This window comes from Gavia stellata, chromosome 1, assembly GCF_030936135.1.
Source record: "Gavia stellata isolate bGavSte3 chromosome 1, bGavSte3.hap2, whole genome shotgun sequence".
Lineage (NCBI taxonomy): Eukaryota > Metazoa > Chordata > Aves > Gaviiformes > Gaviidae > Gavia > Gavia stellata.
In genome coordinates, this window is record NC_082594.1 from 38,272,478 (window position 1) to 38,293,167 (window position 20,690).

Here is a 20,690-nt window from a genome sequence, read left to right on the forward strand (position 1 = left end):
GTACGGATATTACTTTCAAACCTAAGTTTAAAATTTTAGCATTTCGTTCAGGTTTAACTATAATTTTGGATATGGTAAAATTACCTTACTATTTTTGGCTAAATACAGTACTTACATATTTTCCTCTCCAACAATGCACATCGCAGAAAGGAGTTTAACTATATCCGTCATCATGTTAGTTTGCTTGGGATCAATTGCTTTGATCAGCAACAAAAGGCTTCTCTCTTCTCCCAAAATTCTTTCCAATCCATACTAAACAACAGAAAAACAGTTGTAAGGAGAGTTGGAGGGAATCCAAATGACTGTATCAAATATCTAGCAAAAGACAGTGACAGTTTCCTGAAGTAAATATTTCAAATGACTTTTAAGTCCGTCAAATACTTAATCAAAAAAATTAAATGAGAGAAAAGTCCAAACAGGTCACTTACTCTGTAATAAGGGCATACATCAGCATCAAAAGTTTATACTATTCTCTGAGTATATTTCTGCAGACAGGAAGTAGCAGCAGGAAGAACTTCAAACCACAGCTGACCAACTCACTGCTTCTCCAAGATGCACAGGCTTATACCCACTGATCATGTACATTATCTTATTGAACCGTAGTAATTTAGATTTCCAGATTAAATAAAGTCCCATACCTTATTATTCATGAAGGCTCTCAAACACTGTATAACCTTATGTTGACTCCTCTTCACAACTTTGTCCTGGCTGAATTAATAAAAAATTTAGTGTAATTAAATGGTATTTACATATTAAGAAAAGTTGGCAATTTTATGAAATCATCCTTACTTTTTTGTCTCAACCAATCTTTCCAAAACATCCAACAGCAGCCCCAGACCTTCTCGGCCAAAGTTTTCAACCCAGCTAGGGAGAAAGAAATAAAGACATTAAAAAAATTGACATTTCAAAGACTCATTACAGTGAATTAAAATTGTCAGCATACATAAAAGCAGTTGGATCATTTTAAAACCCAAAATCGACTCTTTGCTTAACAGAAGATCAAGAGGCATTCCATTCTTCCATTGATGCAATTAGATAACCTTAAATTAAAAAAGATTTTAAAATAACAGTAGCCATTAAATTTAGTGATTTTAATTTTTAAATTAACAATTATACATTCTTTGGCACAGAACTGTAATCAAAAAACCCTTGCAAAGGAAGGGAAGAAAAACAACAAATTTTTACTACACAGTGTTCTAGGGTCTCCTGAAATGGTCAGAATCTAACTGTAAATGGCAGAGAAGGAAGGAAAAGCCTAAAGGAACTGCAGAAGTGGCTGCCTGAGATATTAATCCATAGGAATATCTCCAAGTGAACACAACAAAAATTTAAAATTTCAGCTATTGCCAAAGCTACGTTTTGGTGAGGTTAAACCTGGGCATGTTGATTCTACATGAGAGAGCTGCTTCACAATGCTGTTTACTATTGCTCAAAACCCCTTGATATCAAATACAAGTAACTGCATGACTGACAGCAGTACTGCAGCCATCCCTTTGATAGTAGTTGTTGGTCTTGCTGAAACTATGATGTTTGATCAATTACCTAACTCTGAAGTTCATGGACAACACTGTCATTCACAGTCATAACAGAAGGAATATTTTGCTCTTTAGACATCATTGTCTATGTAAACTTCCAAATTCTAACAAAATCCCATGGGAGGAAGGAGGATTTGGCTGCAGAGGCAACAAAAATACGTATACAAGCAGAGAAACTGTAGAGACTATTTGCTCAGGAATTTCCTTTTATAAAGAGTGAAATTGTAATATTCAATTATGGAATGAATTCACAATTACTTGAATACTCTTCTCTTTCCATAAGAGGCAGGAATGTTTCCTGACACCATAAGTCAACTTACCATGCTACTGCTGTAAGACAAGACCTTGGATCTCTTATTATTGTCTTTGGCCAACAAGACAGAAAATTATTTCGGAATGGGTACCTCTTCCATACTTTTTCCACTTTTAAATTAGCGTATTACTTTTATCAACTGATTACAAAACCATCTCCATTTAGAACAGATAGAGTTAGCATGATGAAGATGTAATACTTTTCACCATCTTCATCATCAAAACATGGATTCTGTTGTGGGTGTAGTACCAATTGTTTCTGCACATTCTTTCAATTATTACTTAAAAAAAGTAATCTCTTGTTGTGTATTAACAAAATAAAGTGTTTTATGTAAAAAGGAAACATCCATTCTGCAACATCAGAAGTTCAACATCAAGACACTGATCAGAATTAGTAAAAAAATTACAATGTTCACTTTACTTGCATTATAGCCTCTCCATTGTTTTCTCTGTGTTGTCTATTTATATGCCATTCTACACATCGGGTAAAATTTATTTATCACCGCTTTTGATTAGTAACCAGATACTCCTATAATGGTGGGACCTTACTAGTGACAAATAATAAGCTCATCTGTTGGAAATAACACAAGGGAGATGCAATAGCTCTTTTGAAATACATAGTACTTCTAATCCCATCATAGGATAGGATTAAACAGTTCTTCGTATCTGCTAGATACAAAACTGTAATGGACTTAAAATTACAGGAAGAGAGAACCAGATCAGATGCTTTTATGTTTTTCTCCTAAAAGCAAATATATATATGAAAATAGATTTTCTCCTTCCTGGATGGGTATTTCATTGTGAAACAGATTAGGCAAATAACTGTCAATTGGTTTTGGTATAACTGGCCATATCTGACCTAAAGATGATCCTACTAGACATTTCTTAGAACATTTTGTATTAGACAGAATTGTGCGCAGCCACTTTGTCATACATCCAGCAGCTGAGGATGCTGAGAATGATCAAGTGCCTAAAATACTGTTGCATTATTACTGCCCTTTCCTCTGCTTCCACAAAAGAACAAAGATGAATTACACTACCCAGAGCAAACACTCAGCTTTTTGTCTGTCTGACAAAATGCCAAGCTATCAGTGCCCCTATTTTCAATTTATTTAAAATGTCCTCTTAACGAAAAGAGCTAAATCTGTTACAACTTTTATACAAAATGAGAAGAAATAGTTGTAGATAACTAGTTATCTGTAATACTATATACAGCTAGATCACGGAACCACTTTTGATGAATTGTGTTGGCAACTGTGAGGTAAAACCGCACCATTTATTTACCTGAAGAATAGTGACAAGATCAGTGGATACATTTTCCTTTTGCTACTTTCTTTTTATACTGATGGAAAATAAATACTACTTTTTGCAGTAAGCCATAGATTTCAATACATTTTTCTAAGTACCAGGATCAAATTACTCAATATCACTTGATTCAGATTTTCTCTGTGAACTAAAAATACATTTCACAAAAATGACTAATTGAAAACAACGTTGTAGAACCAGTTCTTGCATTAGAAACTGAAATGTCAACAAGATTAAAAAGTTAAGTTGATTAAAGTATAGTAACTAGAAAAACAAAAAAAAAACCCTATATTATTTATTGTCAAAAGGATCACAGCCCACAAATCTGAAGATTGCCAGGCTAGACCCAATCTAAATTTAATTCTCATCCTGTTAAAAAAGCATAAATTTATTCTTGGAGATTATACATGCACAAAATAAAATCCCCAAGTTCCCTCAGTTATTTCTCGTTGTCCGTATCATATGAAGCTGGAGTTAAAAATAATCATGGACTTAGAGCAGGTGGACTGGAGTTCAGTATTTATGTGTCAAAGCAAGTTCTTACTCAAAGATCTGGCTGTTGATATGAAAATCAAGGTCACCAATATCTGCATCCAATGAAAATTGACTATTGTTACTCATGATAAAGAAGGGGACGTGGTTTAAAAATGTTTACTCCCCAAATTTTTAGTACAAAGAACAGTGTGCCACTGTTACATTTTTGCTATTTTTGTATATAAGCCCTACGGAAGAACTTAGTTTTTTACTAAGGCTATTTAAAATGTTCTGTTTAAGCCTATTGAGCTCTATCTTAATAGTCTTTTTCAGCACCACTCAATACATCAGAAGACTGTTTCAGAACCCGTATGTTCTATTGGTTGTGATCCTTCTTTTGATTTGTAGATTAAAATGCATTCACGGACAAGTAGTAGAGATTTTTTTTTTTTTTTAATGAAACTGCTGCCTACTTAAATACCTCTTCTCTGGTGTTTTTGCAAGCCACAGTCACTCTCCTTCCAACTGAAACCTCACAAATTCAGACCTGTTCTTAGGCCATACATCCATTAACTTAATAATAAGTTTCACTCCAATCCAAGCATTATAGTTCTTTTATGTTGTCTCTCACATTCTGCTTAATGTTTCAAATTGAAGTTAAATTTCAATAAATTATGGTCAAGTTAGGCCTTAGATTCAACTGTTAAAATTTCTACCTACCATAGTTTATATTTGACTGAAAAAAGTTAAAGCTAATGTTGCAATCTAGAACTATTTGTACCAGTAAGTTAAAGAAACTAATCTCTCAAAAGTATCAATGCAATAATTTGGTATCAACAATGCATTATACCCTTCTAGCATGCTTTGAAGGATTGACATAAAATACACTAAGCTTAGGAAAATGAAAACATTCAGTTTTCCATTACTCTGTGCACAAAAGCACTTGCTCTTTTCCCTGTACTCATAACATACATCTACAGATTTCTGATCCTTTCCTTACTCAAAGTGAAACATTTGTGGAAAATCTAGTTAGTCCAAAATTCCATAATATTTAGTTGTTATAAAACTTCTAAGTGTCTGTACTTTGTTCTTCCAGAAAATATTGATTACCAGACTTTTGGTATTGATCAGATGCTCTATTAAATACCATAGTCAAATTCAACTTGCATTCTCTATCAAATCTCTCAACTATAGACCAACACGGTTCTTTCACAGCTGACCTCCACCTTCCTTATTCTAATACCATTTCTCCATCTTCCTCACCCCTTCATGTCCTATCACATAGTACTGTGCTGTCAGGCAGAACCAGCACCTCACCAACATCATGGGATTTGGTTTGTTCTGTTTTTTTGGGGGAGGTAGATTAACTTTACTCTTGGCATGTGGGAAAGGGGCAGCAAAGGCGATCACAAACAAAAAGACAAAACTATCCAGTCATATCAAGAACAGAGAGGAGAGATTGCTCTAAAATTAAGTTGTGACACGTTTCATACATTTTGTTTTTCTATTTCCAGACACATATTAACGAGCAAAGTTTTCTTTGTTAAATCAACATAAGGGTAAATAAAAAAAATCTCTGGGGTTGTGCGTTGTTGGTTGGCAGGTTTTTTGTTTGTTTGTTTTTTAAATAAAGAAGGGGAAGCAATACTGTATCAAAAAGTAGCTTCACATTCATGGAGGAAGTATATCTTCTGTAAAACCCTCTGTCAGAAGAACTCAGGTTAATGTAAAGCATGTTTCTTTCCATGTGAATCATTACATATTCTAAGTAAGACAATCCAATTCAACAACAAATTAATAGAAAGAAAAAAGCAAACACCCATACAGAAGACCCACATCAACCACTCTGCCAAACCAGATGCAGAAAGAAAAAAGTTGTTTAATCCTTTTTAATCATGTCCCATCATAAGCATCCCCAACATTTCGTTGCATTTTTTTGAACTAAACCCAAAACAGTTTCTCAAAATCATGTGTTCAACCATTGGCTTAAATAGGAACTCTAAAACAAAAGGTTGTAAATAGAGGAGAACAGAAAAAAAATATAATTTAATAAAATAAAGCCAGCATACACAAATCAAGCTGCATGGATCAAATCAAAATTAAACATAAAGACTCATATCAGTGTTAAAAGTTATGATTACTGAAGAGTTAGACTTTTTTTTTAAAAAAAGCACAGGTAAACTAATGTGCTCTCTTTCTTATAGAGAAACCCCACAGATACAGCAAAAATTACTAGAAGGCAGCAAGGAAGAAAGCCTAAAGCACACTGGACAGAAGGAGGAGCACACAATTAAAAATAGATACGTTTTCTGGCCACCAAACTTACACTAATGTGTCTATCTCCCATTATTGATCACCCTGACAAAGTAAGTTAAGAGAGTATTTCAAAAATAAAAATGAAACAAACTTTTGACTATTCAGCACTAGAAAACAAAGAGAACTGCTCTGCAGTACACTTGTTTTACATTCTCTTAGCATTACCTTGTACAGATCAGTGAAATCTACTGAAAAATAGATCTACAGAAGATATGTAATCAATGAATAAAAAGAAAAAAAGGTACAATCATTCACTAATGCATACACATTCATTAACTGGAAAACCTTGAAACATGCACAACTACAGATCCATTAATTTTAATCCATTAAGAAATAAGAATATGATTAAACTTTGCAATATGTGTTAATTATGTTACCTGACAGGATTACTAGTCAAGGACACACGGAGCGATTCTAAGCAAGTAACTAGTCTTTCATCTGTTGACCCAGATTTTAATTCCTGAATAAACTCTTGGGGTGAAATCTTCCGACTGTTCTTGAGACTTCCCTGAAATACAGAAAATACATTCATTTTTTTATTTGGCACATATAGAACTTGAATAGATTATTAATGGCTAGACTTCATTTCTATTCCTTGAAAAAACAGGGGGGAAAAAAAGATACAATTTAGTCCTAAACCTGTAACTGTTTGTTGTTCATCTACTATATATGCTAAATGCTAAATAAATTTTTGTCAATTTCTGAACAAATTTATAAACTGTAGTCAAAAGCAGCAGGCATCAAATGTAGAAATGTATCATGCACACTCGGTGAAATACAATTTTTGTAATGAATGGATTCTGTTTATGCATTGCAAAAATCTTAATTTTCAATACTCAACCAAAGGAAAAAAACAGTTCTGAGGTGCTCTGAAGAGATCACAGGGCATGTGTCCAGAAGGGTGATTGCAGTCATATGAGAATAGAGAGGGAAGAACCAGTGCACCAGAAGAGTACTCGGGATGTTATCGCAGTAACTTGCGTTCTTGCAGATAATGTTGTAAAACGCTTTTCCCTTAAAGGTCCCTCAGATGAAGAGTATATGAGACTGGGATTCTAAAAACAGACTAGCTTTGACTCTAAGAGCTAAAGCAAAAGAACTTTAAAAATAAAAAAAAAATTAAATAAAGAAAAAAGACTTCTTTAGAACCACTGAAGTTCTAAAGATCAATACCAGCTCCTCATTTGTTGTATTTGCCACCTGTAAGAATGCAGTGCAGCACAAATATGACTATTGATGCAATAACATAAGGACACTTACTCAACCTTTGGTTGGTTTGAATTTTGCCTTGCTTTTTGGGTTTTGCTCTTTTTGGCAGGTGGTGAGGCAAATGGGGACATGCAGGACAGGGAGATAGAAAGGAAAAAGCAACGGCAAGTTAATGCAGCACTGCAAAAGTAGTTTTGTGCAAACAAAATATTTTCTGTTCCAAGCAATATAGGTTGAAAGACACTGACTTTGACTCATCATTGTATCTGTGGTGTCTAATGTTGCTTAAAATAAATTCAAGATATTAATGACTCTTCTGAAGGATATACAGTAGCCATTGTATTAAACAAAGCAACAGTTATACTGAACTAATGAAGCTCTACAATTTGCAATTAAAATGGCAACTCTAAGAGGCATTGACCCTATTCTTAAGGGTATCCTCCTCCCCTTTTTTTTTTTAAGCAGCAGCAAAGGCAAAACTTGTAGACAGTGGAAAATAAGAAGTCTCCTGCACCTACTATCCATTTATGACATGAAGAGGGATAGAGACATTTTTTACAGAACATATCCAAATTCCAAAAAAGAGGCATACAATGGGGTAGACAACCTATATTTGACTTAATCCATTGGAAAGACTCCTTTTTTTGAGAGCAGAAGCACAACTATTCTGTCATGTAACACTAAAGAGACTTACTAAACAATATTTGACTATCTAGTGGCTTGCAGTGCAATAATAACTTGAAATTATCCACTATAAATGGTGAGGCAGTCTCATTATTTTATTATACAGAGCTTCATACAGAAGATGTTTTCTCACTTTGGTAGATCCTCAAGAACTGATGAAAAATATATTTTTCTCCTCCTGAAGTAGAAGGTGATGAAATAGTTTCTAGCAGAGAGGTGAAGTTAAAAACTGGGAAGAGTGGTTGACAGACCAGACTGCTGTGCTGACGTTCAGAGGGACCTCAACAGACAGGAGAAATGGGCAGAGGAATTTCAGGGAGTTCCACAACAGGAAATGCTAAATCCTGAACCTAGGGAGAAATAATCCCATTTACTAACACATGTTGGGGCCAACCAACTGGAAAGTAGGTTTGCAGGAAAAAAATGGGGGTCCTGGTGGATGAGAAGTTGACCACAGGGAAGTGCATCAGCAGCTGGTCAAGGGAGGCGATCCTTCCCCTCAGCTCAGCAGTGGTGAGACACATCTGGGGTACTGTGTCCAGTTCTGGGCTCCCCAGCATGAGAGAGACATGGACATGTTGGAATGAGTCCATAAAGGGCCGTGGACACAATTAAAGGAGCTTCTGTTGTACAAGGAGAGGCTGGTAGAACTGGGATTGTTTAGTCCCAAGAATCACAGAATCACACAGAATCACAGAATCACTAAGGTTGGAAAAGACCTGTAAGATCATCAAGTCCAACCATCAACCCAACACCACTATGCCCACTAAACCATGTCCCACAATGCCTCGTCCACACATTCCTTGAACACCTCCAGGGATGGTAACTCCACCACTTCCCTGGGCAGCTTATTCCAGTGTCTCACAACTCTCTCAGTAAAGAAATTTTTCCTAATATCCAGTCTAAACCTCCCCTGATGCAACTTGAGGCCATTTCCTCTAGTCCTGTCACTAGTCACTTGGGAGAAGAGGCCAACACCCACCTCTCTGCAACCCCCTTTCAGGTAGCTGTAGAGAGCAATAAGGTCTCCCCTCAGCCTCCTCTTCTCCAGGCTAAACAACCCCAGTTCCCTCAGCCGCTCCTCATAAGACTTCTGCTCCAGACCCCTCACCAGCTTCGTCGCCCTTCTCTGGACATGGTCCAACATCTCAATGTCCTTCTTGTAGTGAGGGGCCCAAAAATGAACACAGGATTCGAGGTGCGGCCTCACCAGCGCCGAGTACAGGGGGACAATCACCTCCCTGCTCCTGCTGGCCACACTATTTCTGATACAGACCAGGATGCCGTTGGCCTTCTTGGCCACCTGGGCACACTGCTGGCTCATATTCAGCCGGGCTGTCAATGAACACCCCCAGGTCCTTTTTCACCAGGGAGCTTTCCAGCCACTCATCCCCAAGCCTGTAGCATTGCATAGGGTTGCAATTTATGCTCCTCACCAAGATAGTATAATTGTTTGCATTTCCATAAGGCAAGAAAGCTCAGCTCCCCTACAGCTTTGACACAGCTATATCTAAAGAGGAATGAAAAAACAACTGGAGAGAATCTCAAAGCCAAATGCAGAAGATCCTAAACAAAACAAAAAAGCATTCATAACATTAAGAACTAAATATCAGACTTGATAAAACATGAAAGGTAAAAGCCGCTACACCTGAGTTGCCCGAAACTTTACAAATCCACTGGCTAAGGGGAATTGGTGACAAGGGTTTCTGTCTGGTTATTCAAGGGCTTATAAACTGAGCACATCCATCCTGTTCCAATAAACCCCAAACATTTTAGGACTAGACAATATATACCCCTGAGAAGCAATCAGGGGAATTTGAGTTACAGCTGTGATATAAGGAGGAAATTGTTACAACTGTGGTGTAACAGGGGATCAGGGCTGTGTCCGTTATGCATATGCAGTGTACACAGTTCCCCATGCGATCCTGGATCTTCCCAGCTGGTCTCTGCAGAGATGAGATAATGGACTGACTACAGACATGATGACCAAACTCCTAGCAGCCTTCATGACAAAGTATTTAACTAAATGTTACAGGAGCTCTCCGGTTGGAAATTTCAGAAAGTCCCAGAAATTCTCCCGACAGCTCCTGCTGTGCATAGACTAGTTGATAAGCATTACTTGTATGCGTAAGCATATGGATTAATATCCTGGGTGGAGAATCTGTCACTTCCAGTGACTTCCCACAGCAGTTCCTGCTGTAAAATTGACTAAGCTGGATATAACTAAGATACTTATAAACAGTCAGTAAAATTGCTTTCTTTTGATGCGGAAACAGTCATATGGGACAGTCATATAGACAAGACATATAGTTAAGATGGTTAGAAGATATTTTGAAAGTAATTTAATATAATCAATAGCAATGTGTGCAGTGGAAAGGTCACATGGGACAAGAGCCCAGCCAGACTATAAGAATTCACTAGAATGACATTTCAGAGTCTCATCTGACCCATCTGAAGACAGAGTCACAAGCAATGGAGACTCACATCAACATCCAGACAGTAACCAGCCATCCCATTTCAGATTCAGTTCCCCACCCGAACATTACCCTATGCAAAAGATGCCAATAAACCATGAATGTCTGTACATTATACCCACAGTACCAAGTACCGCTTATTCATAGTTACGCCAAGGTTCTGCAACGTAATAAGAATATGATACATCTGCCAGTGCTTAAATAAAATGAGAGCTGCATTTGGTACCAATTGTGAAACATTATATTAGCTATATTTCTGTACAGGAAAAGCTGCTTAAGTTCAAAATGCTCGAGCTAACTGAGAAACAGGAAATATCTTGAGGCATCAGTGCCTCTAGAAATTTAATTGCTCAACTGAAGAACAACTGGTCTGTGAGCAGATGCAGTATGAAGTCAGCATTAATTAATTCAGTTAAAACATTACAAGGGAGTAAGCTGCACAACAAAAATGAAATCTTGTGAAGAAAACTCACTTTAAAAACCCAGTTTGCGTGTGTGCGTGTGTTCAACATACAGAACAGCAAAACTTATGGTAGAGTAACATTACAGCAATTCTGCTTTTATTTCCACTTGAGTATTAACTCCATAATATGGAAATTAATTTTTAAAACTTTTGTGGGCTGGAATGTCTTTATATGTGTTTACATAGCACTTAAAAAATGTGATGCTGTTTCTAACCTCAAATAATCATAATACATACAAACAGCTAAAAAAACCACAGAAAATACATTGGACATAATTTCTACCAACAAACAGAACCACACTGCTTTTGGTAGATGAGAATTCACACTCACATAATAGCCTTTAAACACAACTGTTGTTCCCTTCTCCAATTGTTTCCTGATAAATAAGATATCACACCACAGCAGACAGAAATTTCATTCAAGACTTCCAAGGCATGATGGTTTAAAAAATATGTGATATACATCTCTAAGATAATGTTTTTAAGGAAAGAAATAAGGCTTCATCTAAACACTATACATTACAAGAAAACAAGAAAGTACTGGCAGAATACTGAAGTACTTGAGCAGAATTATTCCAAGCATACAATTTTTGCTACCATTCAAATTTTCAGTAAGTACTACTAGTATCCCAAACCCCAAGACTGTTTATTCTTAGCAATTCTTCTACAGGGAGCCCCTGAACACATTATAAAGAGTGATGGTAACAGCATACTTAGAGACAAACATATACAGACATATACACAGAAGCACGCTTTCACCCAACTGTTTAAGAAGTCTCTAAGCAAAATGGAGTGAAATGAATCAGTACTGGACTATGCGTGTTAGAACAACTCCGGTGGCTTTTAAGTAGCTTTGAGTCCTGAAGTGATGGATTCAGTCTAAACATCTCATGCATACACAGAGGTAGGTCACAGTAATTCTATACATAAATAAGCACTTAAGCATAGCCCCACCAAACCCAGCGTAATTTCTAGATGCATTGTTAACAGGCATGTGCTTTGTGAATATTGGAAAGGAGTCCCACATGTCTAAGAAACAGAAACCCTGATACTGAGGTCAATAATGAAGCTCTGACTACAATGGAGTCCACTTTGATCACCAGAGGCTGCTTCATTTTCAGTGATTCATTAGAAGCGCAGCCTCGGTTCTTCATTTTAAGAGTTTTTATAATGATAACTGCTTGAAATGAAACCTGCTCAGTACTCTGCATAGCAGTTGGAAATGAAGATATTTGTCCCAACACAATACAGTTTAGTACCTGTCTCCTTGAAGTTTGAGAAGTATGAACTATCAAAAGATGTTACTGCAGCATCACTTGTAGAAAGAGAGACCTGAGATGGGCTTAGTTGTACGTAATGTTCAGGACTTATATGGCATTTCAGCTCTTCTGAAAAAGTATAACACTTACCAAGTCAAGATACACCAAAATTTAGCCAAGTACCCTGGGCGTGCAGTGCACTGTCCCCTCTAGACTGAGAAGGCACTTGGACATTCCAATGCACTTGCATGAAAGAGCATGCCAGGAACAAAGAGTTTGCAAGGGCGAGGGAAGGAGTTTCCCACCCCAGTAGCTCCAGCGCTAAGCTGAATTAATCTACAGCGCTACTGTATCAAACAGCTAAATCGATGCATCACAGAAACAGCTCCTCCCAGTTATACAAGTGAATGCCATTTCCAGTAAAGACACAACAGTAGGAACAGAGTTCAGTAAAGGCAAGAGTTTCCCTGCGTGAATTAGCCTTCAGTGATCTCCCACAGCAGAAAGGGGGATAGGTGGGTTGGCAGCGGAGGGAGGAACAGAAAGGAAAAAACGCTGTTGGGGGCTTTATGAAAACATGCAAGACAACAGCATGTGCGAACAAATCACTACCCTAGTGGAGGAAACAGACTGTCCTCTTCAACAGAGTACCCTTTATGGCTCCTTTGGGCATAGTGCAAGAAGCTCCATTGCCAAAAAAAAAAAGTGTGATGACAACCAAAGACAAAAAAAAATATTTATTGCAAAAGGCACTCAGAAAGAAGGATAGATGAAACCTATTCTGCTATAGGCAGTTCTTTGCAAGTATTAAGTGCCAGGAAGTAAAGAGCTAGCATGAAAACTTTTCTCTTGAGAAAGAGAGTCTTAACATCACCATCATCATGATGATAAGATTCCAGCAATAGATGCGGATGCAGCAACTCTGCATAGCCAGACATGTCCTATTACCACATTACTTTTTCGATCAAACAACTGAGGTCTTAGCAATTTTGACTGATATATTTACATGCATGGAGCAGTGACAGTCAAAGAATCAAATATATGAATTCTAAAACAATCAAAAGGTCTGAGCACAATATAAACACTGCAGCATTTACCACCGGAGTCTCTCCCCACTTTGCAAAGACTAGAACAAATTTTTCTTATGCCAACTTAATCCTTAAACTGCCCAGAACACAACTCCTTGCACTTCTCGAAAACAACCAGTAATTATCACAACAAGTAAAAAACAGACACTCATTGGGTTCATGTGCAACACTTCCATTATCAACTATTACATAGCATCACAACATGAATTCTGTACCGAAGTCAAGTATGAAAAAGGCTAATCAGTTAAGGAATTCTTTTTAAGCAGTGCTAGAAAAGAAAAAAGGTTCATATCAAACTTTTCCAAGAAGTTTTCTGCAGAATCTTTCCATCTCCACTAATAGCCATACCTTTACCAAAAAGAAATGCTGTTCTATATACAGAAGACACACCTCTAGTACAAGTGAGCATCTTTCATTGCAGCTTGTAAAATAATGAGATAGTGCCCCTTAAAAATGTTTGTGTCTATGAGAAACAAAAGTTAGTCAAAAGAATGTAACATGCATGCATCGCTTTTTCTCTCCAATAGGAAATAATGTAAACATTAAGTCATTTTTGGTGTGCTTCAGAGACATTTACTTACAGACTTTGAAGCAGTGCTAATATATTGCATCACCATTTCTTTTTTGGTATTAAAATCCTTTTCTCTCAATGGCATCTTCTTGTCTTCATTTAAATTCATATCTTCCTAGAATGGGAGGAAGAAAAAAAAAAAAAGAAGTTTTAAATGTCATCCAGCAACACAGTTGTTTAACTGTAAGAGGCTGATTTAAAAAAATTAAGACACAAAAATATGAACTTGAGCAACTCAAAGCTGTTATACAAACAACTTCTCGTAAGTTAGATGTTACTCAAAACGATAAAAATGTTTATTTATCTTCCCTAGCAACTCAGACTAAAAAAAACTATCAACTCTGCCAGGATAAACTAGTGCATCACAACCATTACTAGCATAATGTCTTCTTAGAAACGACCTACAGTTTCACACACACACACACACACACTGAACTACAGAGAAGCATTATTTAACACTTCCTAAAATATTTATAAATGTACTCAAACCTGTCTCTTAGAAAGATCCCTTTAATGGTATATCCATTTGCTTTATAATTCTGTTCCTCAGTTCCCAAATACTTAATCCTGGGCAGTGGAATATGCTTTGCTCTTAGAGTTCACAAAATAATATTCACCTTTGCAATAGGTAAGGCCCAAATTCTTGACTATTTGATCATTAAATCAACACCTTCAACTGTTATCAAAACCCCATCTCAATTCATCCTTTCCAACATAAACCCAGAGGTCAAAAAGGGCAGATGCAGAACCACATTCAAAGCCACACAGCTTTTCATTGACATTTCTGACACACGGACTTCTACTTTTCCAGCCTAGAAATGCTCTGATCATTGTATTCAGTCCCACATCTATGAGAAATGACAGTTCCTGTCATGCTGGAGATCAAAAAAAAAGGGTTCAAGAAACAATTTAAGCACACACACACAAACAAACACATACAGCATGACTACGGTCACCCAAGCTTAGCAAGAATTACTGCAGTTTTCTTCAGCTGAGACTCACAAGGTGAATCCCCACCAGCTATGGCAGGAGCAATGCTACAAAATCAGCAGGTAACCATCTTGATATCAAAGCTATTTTCCCCAGTCGGAAATCAAAGATGAACAGCAGGCAAACTCATAACTTTAGAATTTTAAGAAAAAAACTTCGGATTTTTAAGAAAAAAGAGACCAAAATTTTATATCACACTGAAACTTGTTTCCTTGTCTTTCTCTAGTTTTCATATTGAATAGGATAGAATCAAGCACAGTTCCTAGAAATATTTAGAGTTTTGTGTAAATCCAAGCTGTGAAAAGACATCGCAGAAAATGCTTGATCCGTTAAGCTGAACTTAGGGAAATTTTGTATAGATTCTGGATTTTTTCCCCCACAAATGTTACTGTTTCCTTTCCTTAAGGACTAGAAAAAGTTCCTTAGTTCAGTCTAGTATGCATTTAAATTATTCCTGATTATTTATTAAATTATTGTTAAATTAGTATTTTTATGATTTATTTGATACCATATAGTGTACTTATAGTATCAGATTTGTATATTTGATACTATCTATACACTATATTATTATTTGATATTTTGAGTATCAAGTAATTACAGGGTGCATGTTGTAAAAAGTTCTTTCATTCAAGCAATAATAATATAGTCTTTTGCCTCCTTGGCAGCTAGCTTGCATATTGGTGTTACTTTCTACATCTGAAAGTAAATGCAAAACAACTTTGTCTCAACAAGGTGGAAGAAAGGAGGCCACACATCCTTCAATCTTTTCTTATAGTTCTGTTCTTCAAAATACTGCATCCCTTTGATCAAAAAATTCATATAGAAACTATTTGCTTATGCCCAAACCAAAACTCTAGCAGTGCATAAGGACACACATACTCCTAAATATTTTGCAATTATTTGCCTCATACTAAATCAAATGTCGGGGGCATTATCTTGAAAGGGTATGCTGAATTTTCTAGCGTTTCATGGGTGAAAGCAAAACAAAAAACTACTATGATTTACTTAACAATGGGAAACCTGGTGTGATCCAAAAACGCTGCACAGACTCAAATATCCATACTAAAATAAAAAAAACCCACAGGCTTAAATACACACACATTAATAACACTGTTGGGATCATATATTGTATGCAAAAAGATAATTTTCTTCCAAGACACACAAAAAAGTGGAAAAATTTCAGTGTGTGCATACACAATTAGGAAAAAAAGTGAAAGATATTTAAAGTTACCTGTCTCTTATCAAAGCTTACAAAAGTCACTGCAGCTTTTTTAAGATGAGAAAGAACACATGATCAACCACAAAACGTAGTGTCTTTAGTATTGCAAAATCAAAAACCTAGAGTAGTCATCTGCTCGAAGGACGGGTACGTGAAGGCTGTTAAGCATGCTGTTAAACGGTCAGGTGGAAACCTAAAAATTTAAACCAGTTGCGCAACAAATCAATCTAAATACTTTAATTTACTGGTCAAGCATCTAGCAGTTAATTACATAACTACCCAGGACTTTTACATCATCAGTGGATTCTGACATTGACATACAGTTTTGGACATAAAGGTTTGGGGACTGCTAAAAGGCATTTAAAAGAACAACAGATAAGGAAGTTCTTTTCAATTTAGTTCTTTAAACATTTTTTCAATAACAAATTCTTTCAAAGCCAGAAATATACTATAACTTTAAATTCTCAACAACTGCTCAAAAATCTTTATGCCTTACCTACAACATTTCCTTAGCTTAAAAATGGCGAGGGGGAGAAGAGGATGATGGAAATCAAGTCAGATTGCCAAAAATACTACAATGTTAGTATTCCCTCTAGCCTTTCACTTGTTATCTTATTACAGGTATTTCTCATTTTATGTAATATTTTGGTTTAATGAACTTCTATTAAATGCACAACAACGTATTTATGACTATTCTTATTACCAGGCAACACATCTGTTGAGATATGCACATGAAAACCCATCTATAAATTACTAAAATCAAGTCCAGCTTGACATTACCAGATAAAATTGTTTTTTTCTGCAAATTCCAATAAATCTCTTTGGAACACTGTGTCTCAGAATCCCTTTCCACAGAGATACAATTGTATACTGGCTTCAAATGAAAACACACTTTACATGTATATTTAATAAGGGTAGCTGTATTTTATTCAATTTCTTTAATACTTAAATACTGAAACCAAAAGTATTCCATTTTAAGTTTCACAAAAATATACGGCTAGGTCTTTCTCTGTGTTTTCTGAGAGTTATCACATCTTCAGTACCTTGCCTGCAATACGCCACAGCCACAGGCTTTTTTTCATAGCACTGAAATGGCATGTATATCCTACCTAAGGGGGAAGGAAAACAAAACAAAAACCAAAAAACACCAAAGGAAAAAAGCTTTTCACATTAGCCTGTAGCTACTACAAAGTTCATTCCTCTGTTTAAAGCAGTTTTGCACTTCTTTCAGACTTGCTCTTTTCACTTTTCTGAAAAATAACTTCTGAACTTAAATAACAAAGAGAAAACAAAGGGCTTGTTTTTTCTGCAAAAAATATGTAACTTGTAATCACATTAAAAAAAAAAAAAAGAGAGAAGTAAGAAACCTGTCAATACAAACTATATTGCATAATCCTAGATGTAACGGCAGGTTTATTTATGGGAAATATTTTGTCTGTGTGTACAGTAAAAAGTAATTTCTTTGTTGTTGTTTTTAACAAATGAAACATCATTAAAGCAATCGATTTATACAGATTAGAATTATTCAGTGGTACAAGGGGCACGACAGATGTGGCTTTGTTTATAAAATACTTCAACTCCATTCTTTTATTTCTTCTTAAATCATATGAAGTTATTCTACAGGTCAGCAATACCTCTTTGGATAATAAGAGTAAGTCATTTCACAGGGTTATTTTCCTAACAGCACTAACAGAAATGAAAAGAGCTAAATGACAGTCAATTATTAGCTTTAACTGTCTGGTTTTAAGAGCTCTTTCATAATTTTTGCCATCAAAACCACACAGGGTGCCACTACATAAAAGATTAGGAGGAGAAAGCAGTATGCATCCAGGAAAACCCGAAGTATAATGTAATGCGTTCAATGAAACTTCAGAATTTAGAGACTGCTCCCTTCAGTACTAACCAATTGACTATTTTTATTTTGTGAAAAATTAGCTCTAAAAGCCTGGCTGTAACATTCAAATTTTTCAACACCCCACCCCCCAAATCACTTAATTTGATCAGAACAGGAAACTAGAGGCTACAATATATAATTAGCTATGTAATCTACTATGACTAAACTAGCTTTATTCTAGTCCATTCAAGTGTGGATAATCTGAAGAATCCTTTCTGTATTACATGTTATAGCTAAAATAACACTGATAAAGTAGTTTATCAAAGACAGTTTAAGTGCTTTGTTATTCAACGAAACTAGGAAAGCATTCAAATTATCCAGGATGTCATCATTAGTTTAACATGTTTTTGCAAAGTAGTTATAAAATTGGAATTCATTGCTTCAGGATCCATGGATATAAGCATTTCTGTTTACCTGGACATACAATACTAGGTTTCTGAGGTTTTATTGAAAGTTTCCATTTTTTATGGCATAGGATAGTGTGTGATGTTGAGACTATACCAGAATCTTTGTGGGATGGTAGAGAAATACAACCTACACTTATGTAGCAGCGTGTGTGTGCAGGAAGGCATACCTTCAAGTTTTATAAAAAAACCTCTCCCATTTCCTAACATTTGAGCAACAACCATTCACAGTGAAACTTCTTAACAGAAGTAAAATATCTTAGACACCAAAGTATACCAAGAAAAATGGACCATGTGAGAACAAGGACAAATTTGTTGACAAGTTGATAACACAATAAATCAGTCCTCCCCTTCATCAGCTTAACCATGAAAATCCTGAATCCTATCTCTCAGTCGTAGCTCTCAACAGTTCTACAAAAGCATCTTCAAAACTAAGCTAATGTTATTGAGTACTATGAATTACAAATTCCATAAAGGTACTTGTCTCATAGTACATTTCATTTCCTCCACATCCCAGGCCCGGTTAGTCCCTTTGTGTTTCAAGAGTTACTTGTTACTAGCTGTAAGGCAGAGAAAGAAATTAGGCATTGCTCTCCTTGTTAACATCCTCTTGTGTTCTTCAGATTGCAGTCACTCTCTTCCCTCATGGCCATTCCATGTTTAGTTTCCAATTGCCCAAAATGTCATCATCACCATGACAAAAAACCTCAACCTATTGAGGTGGTACCAATGCCACATGATCTTTCCAGCAAGTGACTGTTCTTTTGTAGCACTGTAATGATGACAGCTAAGGAAGGAAGCAAATTTGAGACTGCATGTGCAGACAAGTGTTGCTTTGGAGGCAAGAACCTTAAGTCTTTTTTGCACGAGAGTGACATGGAATACAAGTTCAGAGCAAAAACCTGCTGTGACATTCAAAGGCATAAAATCCCTTTGTAAAAGGTTCAGGTTGTATTGAAAGCAAGCAGGATTCCCCATTTCTTGTTCCTTCTCAAAATCTGTTGTATAATCTCACTTCTAATAATCAGAAACCTTTAGTTTCCATTTTAAATACATCTGGAGCAAAATCTTGTCAAAAAAATTCAAAGACTTCATCCTCTGAGAAACACTCTAAAAAACACATAATTATAACTCACAACAACAACAATATTAATAATTCAGGTAAAGAACAGAACACATGCATAAAAGAAGGCTCCACCTGTCACTTAGCCATGTTGTCATACTTTAAGTAAAAGAAATCAGCGAAAGACTCTTACCATCATTTTTTCAAACAGCGCTATGATTTCTCTTTCCGACAGGGGTTTTGGAGCAAAATCCTCCACATCCATAGGAGTGGATGACCAATCTGCAGAATGTGACTGCTTCATGTGTGGCAGAGCAGGTCTTTCCTTTTTACTTCCTGGAATTCTTATACTGGCAAATCTATCCAACTGAAAACAGAAAAGGTGTAACGTATCACATACTGTTTCCATTCTATGTAAACGTTAATTAAGATGGGTGTTCTTGAAAGCTAAACATCCTTGTTTTTCTGTGGTAATTTGCCTGTTACTTAACTGTCTTATTTTAAAGGGTTTTCCTAAAGACACATACAACAGTCAGTTGCCTTAGCACTTGAGTTAGCAGACCAGAATCCCATTACATTACGGAGAAATCATGAAGAACATGAGAATGTGACGGAAAGTTTGGAGGAAAAGATATCGACGAAACCAATGTATGAAGAGTTCTTCCCAACCATTACACATAGAATATGAAAAAGCAGGCTTATTTACCAAAAGCATAGTTTTAAAATCTTTTTTGTTACTCCAAAACAGCTGTACTCCTGACTTAATAATAGTATATACAGATATGCAAAGAAACTACTTTATATTAAAAGAAAAGTTAGCATAACTAAGACACTGTTCTATTTACTTTTTATTTGGATTATGTTATCCAAAACTTAGTGCCTTTCTGTTCTCCAATTATTTCAAAATTCATTTAGGAGAAACAAAAAAACCATCAGCTCCTTTATTAAAATTAAGTAGGATAAACTCACTGTTTCATGAATAAACCTTAGAACTTATCATAGAATCATAGCATCGTTTAGGTTGGAAAAGACCTGTAAGATCATCAAGTCCAACCATAAACCTAACACTGCTAAGTCCACCACTAAACCATGTCCCTAAATGCCTCATCCATACGTCTTTTAAATACCTCCAGGGATGGTGACTCAACCACCTCCCTGGGCAGCCTGTTCCAGTGTCTGACAACCCTTTCAGTGAAGAAGTGTTTCCTAAACCTCCCCTGGCGCAACTTGAGGCCATTTCTTCTTGTCCTGTCGCTAGTCACTTGGGAGAAGAGACAAACACCCACCTCTCTGCAACCCCCTTTCAGGGAATTGTAGAGAGCGATGAGGTCTCCCCTCAGCCTCCTCTTCTCCAGGCTGAACAACCCCAGCTCCCTCAGCCGCTCCTCACAAGACTTGTGCTCCAGACCCCTCACCAGCTTCATCACCCT

At 36.3% G+C, this 20,690-nt stretch overlaps 1 protein-coding gene across 1 annotated transcript in view; it reads right to left on the minus strand.

Moving 5' to 3' along the window:
- DIAPH3 (diaphanous related formin 3) overlaps window positions 1–20,690 on the minus strand; it is a 254,424-nt gene that overhangs the window by 205,632 nt on the left and 28,102 nt on the right. The window contains exons 3-8 of the mRNA XM_059831346.1: window positions 19,454–19,627; window positions 13,701–13,805; window positions 6,320–6,450; window positions 790–864; window positions 639–708; window positions 116–252 (exon numbers count right to left, since the gene is read on the minus strand). Of these exons, the coding sequence (XP_059687329.1) occupies window positions 116–252; window positions 639–708; window positions 790–864; window positions 6,320–6,450; window positions 13,701–13,805; window positions 19,454–19,627 (692 nt within the window). The remainder of the gene's footprint in view (window positions 1–115; window positions 253–638; window positions 709–789; window positions 865–6,319; window positions 6,451–13,700; window positions 13,806–19,453; window positions 19,628–20,690) is intronic.